Source organism: Brachionichthys hirsutus, chromosome 14 (assembly GCF_040956055.1).
Source record: "Brachionichthys hirsutus isolate HB-005 chromosome 14, CSIRO-AGI_Bhir_v1, whole genome shotgun sequence".
NCBI lineage: Eukaryota > Metazoa > Chordata > Actinopteri > Lophiiformes > Brachionichthyidae > Brachionichthys > Brachionichthys hirsutus.
In genome coordinates this window covers 4,296,861-4,312,381 of record NC_090910.1, presented here as the reverse complement: position 1 = coordinate 4,312,381, position 15,521 = coordinate 4,296,861, and the positions used below count along the sequence as shown (strand labels likewise).

The following is a 15,521-nucleotide window of genomic DNA, read 5'->3' as shown; positions in this document are numbered from 1 at the left end:
TGCTTATCTTGGTTTTCATACGTTTTAAGCCGGACGGCCAATGAAAATATGTTTATGCATAATGCATGCATAGCTTTACTTAACCACTGGTGGCTTTAAGGAAATGTGATTATTTAACTTGACAGAAGGGTTTGCTGATTTCCATATTTCCTTGTAATGTGACACACTGAACTTTCTGCATTTCTGATGAATTGAAAACTTTTAATTTTTGGGTTAGCCATGACATATTTCAAATGCCCCGATACCCTACGTGAGTGTTTATTTGGTATCCAACAGTGAGGACTTCCCTGCTGTTAAAACGTCGTAGCACTGCCCTGTAAATTATCTGCGGTTACACTGTCATCCTCTAAATGTGGCAGCACCCCTGTGAGTAGCGCTGTAATGTTCTCTGACCCGAGTATTTGGCAGGCCGGGTCTGCCGAGTTTTAAGCTGGGTCAAGGCTCTGAGGCCCAGAGCTTTGGCTCAGCAGGCCGGGACCTGGTCTCCCTGTGCAAGCTGTATGTAATGTGCTCTGCTCTTGGCCTGGAGGTTATTAAGCTCACGATATTGAAAGCAGCGTCTCTAATGAGCGCAGTAATGAAGTCTGACACTTTTACTGGCATGGCAAACTGTAAGGCCAAAGGTGCCTCAACGGGGCCAGAGAGACAGAACATAAACTCGCAATATGAACATTATAGCTTTGTCCAAACATATTTGTGAAACTTATGCCCCGTTATTGTGGCATTCAGATTGCTGTTGTTGTACTGGGGCATTCTTTGAAACAATGAACAAAGAGGTGGCCTGTTAAAGGTCAAACGATGTAACGGGACCGCAGGGGGGCTGCTTCTGCTTGTAAAGGTTGCTAGTGGGCCTGTTGGGCCGCTTTGGCAGGCACTGATGCAGCTGGAATGAGCTTTAATCGCCACCTGAGGTATTCTGTGAAGGCCTGCTGCCATGCATTATTGATATCACAAGTGGCAAAGCAGGGGAGTGATGTACAAGGTGAAAATGGTTTCACGAGCATGCAGAAGTGGGGCAATAAGTCATACCCTGGGTAACACAAATGACTCTGTTGGTCCCCTGTGTGTGAACCCTGATATCTAGGCTCAGACTCAAGCAAACAAACTTGTAAGGGGGCTTGTGGCCTGCTGGGATGACTGTCTGCACCGCTGCGATAGCTCCCATAAAAGAGCCTCTGTTAGCACGCTCTGCCACTTTCGGCACCTACAACAACATCGGCCCGCAGCCTTGTTCAAACAGCGCTGCTGCATTCCTCCTGTACTCCCGAAACAAATTCAAAATGAACTCCATTTCCTCATTTTAATAAATCAACCAAGCACTCGACTCCCAGCGCCGCAGAGTTTTTTCCCCCCCCTCCCCGCCCTCATTGAAAAACTCTCTCCAGCGAAGATTGATCGCTGTCTTTGGTTGGCCATGTTGCTTGTTTACGCGAGACGGCAACCACAAAGTGCCTCGTGCCATCGGTCCAAAGAGTTTGGGCTCCTTTTTTTATTTATTGTTTTTCATTTCAGTACACAGTAGAGCATTGCTGAGGAGACGGCTTTTATCATTGACAGAAGTCACCCAATAGGGCCCAAACCATGTGTAGAAATAACGGGAAAGCATTCAGTCTGAATGAGGCTGGTATTCAAAAAATTAGACAGAACAGAGCCTCGTTGTCAACACATATTTGTCAGGTTGTGGATCATTCGCTAGCCTCCTCGTTTCATGCCAGATGAAGTCTGAGGATTAGCCCAGATAGCACAAGAGGAAATAGGATCTTTCTCTTTCTCTCTTAGCAATAAGAACCTGTCTTTTACGACATTTTTTTTCCCGCCCTCTCTGTTCCCCTGTCCCTGTCTCTCCACCTACGCAACATCACTCAGTGAACTCCTCGGCTGTTTGTTTTAGCCGACAGGCCTGCTATACACATTTGCCTGGAGAAACAGATTTCCAATAAGGTTTGATGTGATTGTAGTGCCTGCCCAGAACGTCAGGCATGCGAGGAATCTCAAAGCCCAGATGAAGCACCTTCTCACAACAGCCACACGCTGCAGAGTTGTGGTCAACACTGGAAATGCCGAACCTTTTGAGTCCAAAACTAAAGTCTTGTCCAGTTCATCAAAGATATGGAGACCAGCTCCTTCAAGATAAGATGAGGTCGCACTTTGGTTTCAGAGACCGGGAGGAAGAAAGATGGGAAATTGAGACAATTTGTATTTTGATTCCAGTCTTTCACCAAACCCAAACAATTGTCATCAACATTTGCAATTTTACAATTTGCATTCTGTATTTTAATACTTGTTTCAAATAAGTTCCGAAGCTGCTGGATGTTTGTGTTCCTCAGTATTAAAGGGAACCCCGACTGTAACTACAAAAATACAACCATAGACCTCTACTATGGAAATACATTGACACAAATATATAAACATGTCTTGTAAACAAAACAGATTTTATGACATAACATAAATTGATACACGGTGGCTGCCATGTTTTCACGTGCACAGTTCATTGCGGGCTGATGGCGTCAAATGGCTGCAGCCTTAGTTACGCACAGCAAACATAACAAATAGACTCCCCGTCCATTATAGTCGGTGATCCTCTTAAAGTTGTATTTTAACATTGCAGAAATGCTGACTGGGGTTTTTCTTAAACAAGTGAAGAGGAAAGGACCAGAATAGCTGCTTCTCTTTGTTCTGACTGCAGCGTCTTCTTCAGTTGTTTTCATGTTTTATGTGTTTGTGCAGGACCAACAGGCGTTGGCTCAAATGAGCTCAAGAGGAAACTTTTGATCTCAGACCCCCAGCACTTCAGTGTGACCATTCCACGTAAGTTCATTCACTGAGTCTTTGTCACGCTCCGTCTTGCCCCAAGCGCCTGAGATCAAAACTAGCATTAAGACATCTTCAAGTGGATTCCAGTTGTCTTCTCGCTGTTTAAAAAAAAATGCATATTGCTGTTTGTCAAATGTGTGGATGACATACACATGATCATTTACAGAGTAGGGGCATCAGATATCCTCAACAATAAATACAGTAATCACGTTCAACCCATAATAATATATGTAATATTATGCTGTATTATTGCAGAAATTTTCAGATATTTACATTCTGAACTCATTATCAAATAATTCAGTTAGACAGGAAATCTAATTGACATTCATTAAAACCATTAGAATAAAGAACAAATGTGTAGGAACATTTAACATTTTTAATTACATTTTCAATTTATTTTTTTATGTTTTGACATTTTTGCATTTAATTTGATAGCAAGTAGAGATAGAAACAAAATGGGAACCTGTAAATCAGCTCATGCATCTCAGTACACACAAGCGCACTCCTTTTATCTTCATGGAGTTTAGCTTCTTCTCTGTTTCAACAAGCAATGCTTGAGATAGCGACAGAGTTAAAAGAAACAAGCGGGAGAACAACCATTCAAACATCGGTGCTGTGCTTTCCTCTGTGCTCGTCCGACTCCATTTGAATTTTGTCTTGTTCCACAATGACAAAAACAGAGAAGCAACATTCTCAGAGACGCCTAAGCGCTCAGAATGCCGCATCAAATTCCCATTACACGGTGCCCCCCGGCAGCAACTCCACATAATGACTTTATATGAAGGATGTTTGTCTTTCTCGTTCCGGCCAAGGCTTCCCGTGCGCTCGTACTGTTGAGCGTTGAAGGTCGACACACCGGGAGCCGTCTGGCAGTGAGCAGCAGCTCTCAGGCAGCGTGGCGGGCCCTCACAGGGCCCAGGGAGTTGTTTCTCCTCCTGTGCAGCCTAATTGTCAGGTTGTCTCAGTCTCCATGACAATCTCTGAATGACGGAGGAAACTGTGTTTTTCTACCTGCTGAAGACATGCCAATCCATAGCCTCAAGAACTGGCACTGAGCTTACCCACTCTCCTTTCTTTCTCAGTTTATTCTTCAATTTCTTTCTGTCTGTCGTTTTTCCGCTGCCTCCGCCCCTTTTTCAAGGCCCAGGGACAAACTTCTGAACATCATCCAGCTCTGCTGCAAACGACTGACTCACCGAGGCTCGTGAGCTTTTTTAGTTTCTGCAGCGCAGATGTCCTGAAAGCCAGCATGTTGGGACAAATAAATCTTTTTGATTCATATACTTAAGCGGGGCAGTGGCATTAGTAATTGCACAGTTACAATATGTGGTTTGGAGGGAAACTGCAACATGAGTTTGAGGAAATATGAGGACCACCGATTAGTTGCTGTGTTTGCTACATGCAGTGTGGCATAACTGATGTGTCCCGGTCAAAGTCTGACACTTGAAATGTCCCTGGTATTAAAATCACATCAGTGGGGCCTTATTTTCCACCAGGCATGTTAATTGTTCTCAAATGTGACCTGTGATGCTTCGTTTAATAGAGCCTGATTCATATGGAAGACTTATGGTACAAATCCTGGCTCTTGTTTAGAGGAAAAGATTCGTCTCCCTCTCTTTCTTTTTTGAAGGTTTGATTGCTGCCAATGGACACATGGATGCGTTTAACACTTGCTGTTGTTTCCGATTAAGCCCCTTTTTGTTAATTTGAAAACCGGAGCTTTGGAGACCACCGATTTGTGGCCCCGGTTTAGACTTTATCCCCCCCCCCCCGAATGTCGTAGCGAAATGTAAACCAGCCTCCTAAGAAAGACAGGAAACACTGCAATGAGCCATTAGAGTCGGGGGGGTTAAACATTTTGATCCCAATCCAAGTTGGTGATATTTTCCATGATTTGGGATTGAATGGATGAATATTCCTTCGTTTCTCTGTAATTATTTTTTTACACCACAAAGCTATGTTGGAGTAGCGCATGGCCGATGGTTGGTCTAACTGCCGAGGTGCTGTTTGGCAGTGTGTTTTACAACATGTCTGAATGGGAGGTATAAGTATATGCTATCTCGTGACAAGACTGCTTTGGCCTTCTTTTCATGTTTTGAGCCCGATGACAGGTCCGACTCGGTGTCTTCTCCACCACCGTGGTCTTTCCTTCTCGAGCGACTGAATGAATCCCGCCGTTCATTATTCCGTGAACCCTTTATATCAGTTCGGATCGTAAGGAAAGGCACTACTACCAGCGTCCAACCACGTCGCATGCTGACGAAAAGGACAATCTAGAGAGGAAATGAGCAAACATTTGTCAGCAGCAGGCGATGAAACTTTAACAGTCGTTTGTTTTGGCGATGTCAGGGTCTTATGTTTGATCCTGTGAGACCAGCCGGAGTTTAAGTCAACCCCTTGACCCTCACACATCCACAGGTATGCTCAAACACTCTGTCCACGTGCTGCTCATTTTTTACAGCGAGGGTTTATGTCCAAGTAAACAGAGAACCCAAACTCAGTTACCTTACAGCGGCTAACGCTCTGGCTCCCGTTTCCACAGGCACAGCAGCCGCATTACAAGAGACACATTTAATGACACGCAGTAAAAGTCTACTGAATGTCAGTTATGTGGCCGAGCAGCCCGACAGGTTGTGTATTTTATGGCGCTATTACACAATAATATATACAAGGCTTGGCATGGCCACGCGAGCTGTGTTTCAGACTTCCTGCGATGTTAATAACGGGTTTAGTTCAGAGGCTTTCAGCCTCAACAGTGAGTCACCGAGTCTAGGTCTGAGGTAATCGCTGCTTCTCTCCTGCTCTCGTAGACACCAGTCGGCCCAAGAGGAACCCGGAGAGCGATGGCGTGGAGTACCACTTCATCTCCAAGCACCTTTTTGAAACGGACATCCGCAACAACAAGTAGGCACTGAAGTGTTTTGTTCTAAACAATTAGTGTGGCTAAACTGTCAGATTATAACTCTCACTAAAGTGAATCAACTGTGCCCCCCCATTTCTACTAATGCCCCCCCCCTACCACATATAGCTCCACAATACCAACAGCTGTTTCATATTCTATAGAGTTGTATCACTCAAGTTCTTCACTTGGAATGTGACAACATACGAGTACATCCTGAGATCAGTCAATCTCAATTCAGTGATGGCTCGTTATAAATTGCAATAATTTTGTTTCTAAGACGCACAGGCTGATTTCCAGCGAGGGATTCTTTTTTAGATGCCACGCTCCCACCTCTGGATCCTGTCTGGAGCTCCGCCTACTATCAAGATAAATGGCAGAATATCAAAAAATAAAATCAGCGTTTTAAAATGTCACATATTCTTCGATGCTTGAAAATGTGGCAACTATATAATAATACGATTCTTGTTGTTGAATGTACAAATAACAAATATATTATGACTTTTGTCGCTTGTAGAATTATGACAAATTATCATAGTTCTGTAAAATTTCAACGTAATTCTCTTAAAATAAGATTTATTTGTAACTTTTGCAAAATCGTAGTTTTCTCTCCCGTATTTTTGTCTATATAATAATAAATAATTGACAGTTTGGGTTGTTTGTTAATTATTAGAAGAGTTCAGTGACACACATCGCCTCACATTAGAGATGCAAGAGAAAATGTTTGCCTTGTAAATTAGAACCGGTAATTGACTTTCGCCCCAGCAAATCTGTTAGTGAGCTAAGCTGTCATGTAGCATTATGTTGTACAGAAGCTAAGTGTAATGGAATTAACTGCGTTCAGAATCTGTGAGCTGGGACTCACAGCGAAACATCGGCCTCCCTCTCCCGCTACGAGGCGGTGCAGCAGGGAGGGCAGGACCCCGGCCGGTCCGGCGGCGGCTGCCTTTGTTGTCACACAGGCTCCCTGCCATCGTCTGTGTGAGCTTCCGTTGACAGGACCCAGCCCTATGTCGCTAACACATCTCCAGACAGTCGCCCCGAGGTCTCCCGTCTCTGTTTCTTCCTTTCCTCCGGCGCTCGCTCTGAATCCGGCCACACCGAGGCCCCGCCTCGACATTTGTGGCCCAGCAAATTGAACTGCAAGTTGTAATGGTCAGGGGAATGATTGATGCCTTTCCGCTGGTCTCACGTGAACTGGAGGACGGGAGAAACGATATACTATAGGGTGTGCATGCAGAACATTTATGCACTCAAACACACACGCATTACTTAAAGACAAGGAAGGAGGCTTGTGGTGGTGAGTGTATACGGAGTGTCAGGGCATGCAGGGAGAGGAAGGGAAAGGGGGGGGGGGCTGTATATTTAGGTTATGTTGCGGTGAAGATCAAGTCATGCAATGTTTTTCAGGGAGACAGAGGGGTGAGTGTCCGAGCTGTGATGTGGGGTGGATGCGTGGGACACTCCGCGCTGTAATTACAGGGCAGCGAAGTAGACGAGGAGTGAGATGAACTTGTTTGCGTTATGCCTCGTTGCATGCTGCAGAAACAATGAGCAGAAATAAAAGCTCTCTGAAATGAGGCCACAGCGACGTGTGTTTAGCCCGAACAACTTTCCCAAGGGAAGCCCTGTTCTGTGTCCAAATGGCCGACGGTCCATTCAGTATGGTCAGAGCTCCATGGACATGTCTCTCTGTAATCTATATACCTTCTCCTCTAATGAACAGCAGCGCATTCTCCAAGGTGTGACTCATTACTCGGGCCACTTACTGGATGCGCTTTAATGAATTTCTCTCGATCCAAATGTTACTTTTCTGGCGGCATAATGCAGCCTTACATTAAAGATGTGCTGAGTAAAACCTTCTTAAACGGCCAATTACCATAAATCCTTCTCCTTGCTTGGCATCAGTCGGTTTGAGGCCGGCACTCTGTCCGACACTCGTCATGAGCCGTCTGAGACCGTACCACGTAGCCTATTAGCTTCACATTCTTTCCACGCCGCTACTTTCCTCACTTTTTTTCCTTCTTGTTTTCAGCTAAAAATACCCTGGTGGCTTTTTTATTCTTCTTCTTCTTCTTCTTCTTCTTCTTCTTCACTACATCTTAATGGTGTGACGGAGGGAAGATTATCTGGTGGAAAAGTGTTTTGTTTGCTTTGTGCCCACGCATTTGCTTGCTGGGCATAAATCCTCAAGGATTGAAGGAGGGAAGGTTTTTTTTTTTTTGCATCCATGGACTTGTGGTCTCTCTGGTACAAACAGGTGTTACTGATTGAAGGGGCAGCGTAAAGGGATTATATAAAAAAAACACGCTCGGGCCAAAACGTCTGGTTTTTCAGTTCTGCTCGAGAATGCTATCTTCCGATCTGTCAGCGGTTGAAACAGTAATCCTCCTGTCTTTGTGGGGATTTTATATGTCATTATTTCTAAAATGAATCTCAAGAGTATGCTGACGCAGTCTGCCAGATTAGGAGATTCTAATGTTACTCTCAAAGGACATTAGAATTGTATTGAATAATAATCCTGGTACAGAAGCATCACAAAGGATGCGATCTTCTCATCTCCGCATTCTCTATCTGTCCATTTTACCCCTCAGGTTCATCGAGTATGGCGAATACAAAGGGAATTACTACGGGACAAATCTAGACTCTGTACGCGCCGTCCTCTCCAAGAATAAAGTGTGTTTATTGGATGTCCAGCCACATGTGAGTGACATGAACCCCTCTTCTGCATCCCCTCCTAATCCCACTGTCCCTCGCTTCTGCTATGCTTGTATGCTTAACCCATTGCTGCTGCTGCTGTCTCAGAAACGGAGCTCTCATTTTCTTGGCTTTCCGAAGGTCAGCTTCGACCAGCGGAGGTTTCAAAAGTGCCATTTTGAAGGAGCAATTGCTGCTAAATTTCCTCTATTTGAAGGCTTCCTCTCTGGCTTATGTGTCGTGGAGGTCACCAAATCCTGGAGCACGATTCCTATTAATGCAAATCCAGGCCTCTATCTTCCAGCCTCTTGCCCCGACAAGCTCCTCTCTGTTTGTTTTTTCTCGGTGGATAATGGCACACTGGCAAAAAACACCATTTTATAGATTAGCCTGGCTTGTTTTCAAACCGCCCCAGCCTGGGCAGCGTTAAGATTCCGCCTGGGAGCCCTCGGCTGGAGTGTGTGAGGAAGAGTCTGTGGAAGCTCATGTACGTTTCAGCATGTGTTCCTCTGTTTTTGGCATACAGTCGTGTTGTTGTGTAAGCCGATAGCTTCACTCTGAGCCCATTCTGCAACATGCCTCACGGATAAGATCAGCAGCGTCACAGCCTGACACCGGGCCCGTGCTGATGTGTGGTGAGCGGGTGATGACAATCGTTCTTCGCTTGCCACTCCTTTTGGGTTCTGCACCACCTTCCTATCAGTTGTGGGCTTGGATCCACTGGCTATTAGCAGAGTGAGATGCCTTGATCACGGCACCAGAAGCGGTGCCTGAAGCCTGACGCCACCGCTAACCGACTCTGACCTCTCGTCTACCTTTCAGGAACCAGAGTTGTGGTGTGTTTGCCACCAGAACACAGAAACTAGAATGCCAGCCAGATGTGAACATTATGAAATGTGTAAACTCTGCCCTCGAAAAGAACTGATATATTACCAGATGCATCAAAGCATCAAGCTATTTTATTTGCTAAAATGGGACCAGTAATTTAATAATAATAATACAAATATGTAACGGAAAGAGTGAACAATGATGAGCGGTCCTTAGAATCTTAGACACTTTTATGCAACTCAGCAAAAGGACATAGAAGGGCGTCACCGCCGCATGATCAGTCAAGATTTTTGATTTGACTGTCCGTCCTGTTCTACCTGCAGGTGACAAGTGTTCACTGAATCCTTTTAATATCGACACAAAAACGTCATAAATGACTTCTGCATTCTGGTTTTACTACTCTTCCCTTCACACAATTTTTTTCTGCTCATGTCAACCCCCCCCCCCCCCCCAGACAATAAAGCACCTGCGGACGGCGGAATTTAAACCCTTCATAGTGTTTGTGAAGCCTCCGGCAATCGAGAGATTGAGGGAGACCAGACAGAACGCCAAAGTCATATCAGGCAAGGATGACAAGGGAACTGCCAAGTCATTCACGGTAAGGAACGAGTGATCAACGGCTGTTCATTACAGATATAAAAACATTTCCTTCATTTAGTCAGTCGCAGGAAATCCCTTCAACAGTAGCGAGCGCCTCAGCTGCATCCTCCCAAGATGGATATTTGTAAATGCTCTTCAGGAGTGGCTTAAGCTAAAAGAGAAATTGGTGATCCACGTCAGGAAATTGGATCAGGACTAAGAAAATAAACGTTTCTATGTTAGAAGAAGTTCAGTCACATGACGGGTGTATCAGGGGACCACAGTCCAACCAAATGACTTAACACCGAACAGACCAACAGCCAAAGAAACAACAGGAAAACTGGACGCTGCGTCTCGAGTGTGTGTTTGACTGATGAGGTCATACCTTACACACCTTTTTCCCCAGCCGAACAGGGACGCAGATGAAACCAATTAGCCAGTAGAAGCTGCCTGGTGGGGGGACCAGGAGGGGTGTCGGGCTGAGGGTGGATGATGGTTTTCCCAGCCCCATTGGTCCCCGGAGCTCAACGCTCACGCTTTTTGCTCGCGTGTCTCGCTCACCACAGGCAGCGTTTAGGCCAACATCCCAGTCAACAAAGCAACAGACGTGGCCTGATGGGATACTAGGAGGGGAGAAACATGAGGAGTGAGGGAGGCTGAGGGAGACGCGGGGACTGACAGACCGCAGATTAGCAGTGGAGGAGGTGATGGGCTGAGGACTGGAGTGTAAAGGCGTGAATCTAACATGGCAGGGTTGTCTTTATTAAAAACACATGGAAACAAGAGACACCTCAAGTTGCCTAAATTGTTCTCTTGAAAACTAGAAGATAAGTTGTCCATCAAATTCCAGAACTATTTCTTCATTTTAAGCTTAATATATTGAAATATGCACCGCTGACCTTATGTTTGAAGAATAAAATCCAATCCAATCCAACCCCCACCCCCCCCCCCCAAAAAAAGAATAAAATCCAGTGACATCAAACTCCCTTTCCTGAAAAACAATGTATAAGGCAGAAATATGCTGAGCAGCATGCATCTGACCACATGATGGACAGTAAAGTGAACCGAGAGAAGATTTTACTGACAGATCTGCATTCTGCGCCACGCTTTGACTCTTTGATGTCTCCCCACCTGATGTCTCTTGTTTCTACAGCAGTTGTATTGTATTAAATTCTCTTCAATCCGGTCAAAATTATTAATTTTTTTGTTTTTTGACATGCTTCATAAACGTTTGCGTCGACTATCACATTAAAACCCCTTTTGCAACACAGCGAAGAACCAATCTATGAACTCTGAGTAACATTTCAATCTTGTGCTTTCATTGACGAGCAGATTCTTTGCCTGTGGGGCTTTTGCTCTGCTCAGTCAGGCACATCCAGGTGTGATCTCACACACACACACACGCACACACACACACACACACACACACACACACCGTGTGCAGCTAGGTCACAGTGGAAGGACACTGATACTCGCAACACGCTGAGCACAGACATGCAGATTATAGACCTGCGTCATTCAGATTCCCTCTGTCTCCTCCTCACTTCACAGCAGGGGTCCTGTCAACAATGTGTTATCGTTGCTGTACTGTTGTTGGCTTGTCCTGTTCTGTGAAGTCGCACAAATGCTCCTCATTGGACGGTGACAAGGAGGCATGTTTCAGCCAGGGAGCAAAAACGTCCGCGCGTCCTGAAGGACACAAGCCACCCCAGATTATTATTAAAGACTCTGAAATTGAAGCTGTTGATGGATGAGTCGTCTCTGGCACATTCCGTCCGCCGCCAGCCGTATGTCTCCCTCGGGGAGGCAGGTCTGCTTTAATGGTAAAAGCCGAGGAACAGTCGTCTCATTGTTTGAGCAGAACAGTTTGACTTTAGCACCATTGTTTAAACTGGAGCCCATTCAGATTTCAGGAGAGGAGTTGAAGCGTGATGTTGAAACAAGCAAAAACATGCTGCTGTAACGCATAACTCAGACCCTAATGTGCTCATTGCCGAAAAAGTCACATCTTCTGCAATGGGTTCAATCATTTAAAATAGATTTAGCTGGAAAAAAAAATAACTGGCATTGCATTAGTTTTCTTTTATACGATATAGTATATTGCAATATGATCCAGTCCAGGAATTTTCACCAGACGACTTTAATGGCTCTATTTGGAAAGATTCAATCATTCTAGAACCTTTTCATAGCGGACTTGACACGTTTAAATGGCAGGGGCTGCGAGTCAGTCACGTCTGACCAACAATGATAATAAAATTAAAATAAAATAGCTCCTTGAAGCCAGAATAATTTAAATCATAGTAAATTACGCTATACGTCAGACAGACTTTTCTAGAAGGCAAGTGAAAAGCTGCAGCATGACATCTTTGAGTTAATTACCCATAACCTTTAATGTGACTACCGCACATGCGTGCATTCTGAAGTTGATGCTCTGACCACATACAGGAATACCTCGACATACACGTGTTCCGAGATGCGAGCAAACCTGCGAGCAATATTTTTGCTTTGAGATACTAGTAACTTCCAGATGCTGACGCTAAATGGCCGAGCGCTGCGAGCGCGTCACTCATTCAGGTATTTACCACCCTTCCGTACTCGTCTCCTGCACGCGTTTCCGTGGTGTCCGCGTAAGTGGCACGGCAGTACTAGTGGAGTACATGGACGATATGTGCAATCCTCAAACAGCAGGATGCTATCAAGAACACAAATCCTTGCAAAGGCATAGCGTTTATGTAAGTGTACGTACAATTACAGAATAAATAAGGTGTTACGTACCGTCTAAATCGCTCCTCCTCGCGGCCGTCTGTTAATCTCATAATAAAACCAGATTTTATTGTACAGTAATACTGCATACCATAGTGTGTGTGTGTATGTTTCTATTTAGCAATTAAAACATTTTTAAAATTTTTATTAGCCTTGATTTGGGTGTTTTTCGACGGCCGGAACGGATTAAATTGTTTTCAGTTATTTTATATTATTATAAAATTATTTTTTGGGGACATACGAGTGATTTGAGTTACGAGCTCGGTCCAGGAACGAAGTATACTTTTATGTCAAGGTATTACTGTATTATGCAACCTTAATGTAAAGCTGAATGAACAGGTGTGTGTTTTCTGGGATCGCACCGGCTCAAGACGCCACATCGTTCTCATGTGGAAATTAAGCAACCTAAAGGCAGCCGGGAGAAATGAGTCTCTGGAGCTTTTCCTCAGACCAGCCCTCCAGAAGTGGCATCAGCTTAGAGGAAAGCGATCCAGCATGGCTCAGTGAACGCCAAAGAACATCCACTCACTCCCACTCGCCCGGCTTTCCATTTTCCTCTTTTACCTTCGTTATAGTCCCGCTGCCCTGTTTATTTCATCCTACAGCTACCTTATTATTTTCTTCCTCTGTTTTTTCTATTCTCTTTCCATTTCCTCACCCAGCTTGCTGTCTGTTTAGCAGCTTCCTGCTCTGATTAATGCTCTCTTACCTGGAATGGCCTAACTGGAGACAGACACAGAGGCTCACCGGTGGACACGGAAACATTACACTCACAAGACAGTTCCGCCTCCCATGTCGCCAAGGCAGGACCGGAGGGGGTCAACCTCCTGGCGTTAGACGCAGTAATCACCTTTAAGCGCTGGTCCTGACTGCGGTCCCACTGAGGAGCAGCTTTTCCTCACCGACCTGTTAACTCTCTGCAGCCTGGCTCATCCTCTTCCTCCAACATGTACATCAAACCATTGCAACCTCCTCACAAAAGACAATAGAGCATGAGAGGACGACCTTTGCCAGCCGGCCAGGTCGAAAAAGCTGACGGGACTTAAGCGAAGTGTCACAGCGAGTTGATGTTTATATGGAGCTGCACAGCTAACCCGCCACGAAGCGGAAAACTGCCCGAAACATTTTGCAGTAACTCCTGACTGGAAGGAGTATCGCCAAAATTTGAGTCATTTTAAACTTTAACAGGGCCGTGTTTGTGTGTGTACACTACAGTCCTGCTTGCATATAAGTGTGTATGTGTGTGTTTACGCGTCTGAGCATGAATGGGCATCTGTGTGTATTTCATATTGTGTGTTGGCAAGGAGCTTTCCTCTAAACCCGTATCTACAGAAATCTAAAGCTGGGTGTCTCCAGTGAAAACACAAAACTAAATCGGTGCAGCCACTTTGACCCAACCTGATAAAAATATATTATTTGGCTGTTCCACATAGTCAGCTTGTGGTTCCATTCTTTGCCCTGTACACATCATTTGCATAATGACACAGGACTCGTTTCATCCTTCTGGACTACCCCTGTTTATGCCTCTGTCAGCATCCGTTTATTTATTTATTTATTGTTTTTTAGTTCCTTCTTGTAATAATAAGCTTATTTTGAAATTTTTATCTCAGAACAAGAGCAAAACAATAGAGTCTGATAGCTCAGTTAATCGTCACCGTTTAGCCGGCAGACTAATTTACATGGATCATCAATACAGCGACCTGCATAAATAAAAGCACTCATTTCTATGTTTACCATGTATGCAAGGTTCCTGTTTAGTTCAAGGCCAAAGATGATTTGCATTTACAGTATGTAAACATATATCTCTATGCAGCACACAGACAGCCTCTTGTTCTCTGATTGGTCCAAATATCTTTCTTTGGGTTCACCTCCGTCGTCTTCTGCGTGTCTTACAGGAGGAAGACTTTCAGGAGATGGTGAGAAGTGCTCAGGCGATGGAGAATCAGTACGGCCACCTGTTTGAGAAGGTCATCGTCAACGACGACCTCTCGACGGCCTTCGGTGAGCTGCGGTTGGCGTTGAGGAAAGTGGAGATGGAGACTCACTGGGTTCCAGTTAGCTGGACTCACTCCTGAGGTCCAACCAGACTGTCAAAGGAGAAAAGGGAAAGACTTGGACAAACGACGAGGCCGTGTTTCGTCTTTCTGCGTCTGCTGTGGACGGTGTTGGGGGGGTATAACGGGAATAAAAGAAGACGGAACGGGACGGCTGCATCGCCATACCTAAGCTACACGGAGAATAGAAGCAGCTTCTGCTTAGGGTCAGGTTTGCACCTCAGTGGTCTTGATTTGGTTCTTCAGGTCCGACCAGATCAAACCGGGATGAGGCCTAGGGTACCGGTCCAGCATATGAGCCTTGGGCACTGATCTGGTGCATAGTTTGGGGGTCACACAACCCAACTAGAAGCCATTTTGGTCTGAGCCAGGATGTGGAATGAGTCTGGACCATTAACGCACCAGCGACCCTGCCAGAACACCAGCGGCCCGCGCCAACCTGGACTTAGTCTTTAGTGTGTTTGTAACATTAGACCGTTAGAAACCAAAGGGACTGGCATCTGTCTTCTTGGTGGACAACTTGTCTCTGTAAGAGCACAACTTGTGAGGGAGAAGAGAAAACGAATTTGCCTTTTTGTGTCTGACTGTGCTTCTGCAACGCTTCCGTGACTGTTACTCCAAACAAAACATTTTCAGGTACACTCGTCAGAAAAGGGCAGTAAGTGTAATTTTATTTAAGAGAAATTAATATATTTTTTCTATCCTCGAGTTATTTTTCTTACAGTTTGTACACATCGTGACGTCTCGGGGAAACCTGACCCCGACTGTAGCCACCTTTCTCACAACTTTATGCACAGCAGTCTCGTCTTTCGCTAAGTGTTTTCATTCCATCACACTAGTCTAATTTTCCCCGACAAAGCACATAGAGAGCCGTTTTATTTAGGTGT

The 15,521-nt window shown here is 45.0% G+C and overlaps 1 protein-coding gene across 1 annotated transcript in view; it reads left to right on the top strand.

Annotated features, from left to right (window-relative positions):
* mpp7a (MAGUK p55 scaffold protein 7a) overlaps positions 1-14,747 on the top strand; it is a 78,529-nt gene extending 63,782 nt beyond the window's left edge. Inside the window, 5 exon segments of the mRNA XM_068748210.1 lie at positions 2,728-2,808; positions 5,625-5,718; positions 8,308-8,416; positions 9,693-9,836; positions 14,476-14,747. Of these exon segments, the coding sequence (XP_068604311.1) occupies positions 2,728-2,808; positions 5,625-5,718; positions 8,308-8,416; positions 9,693-9,836; positions 14,476-14,655 (608 nt within the window). The 3' untranslated portion in view covers positions 14,656-14,747.
* Positions 14,748-15,521: the final 774 nt, after the last annotated feature.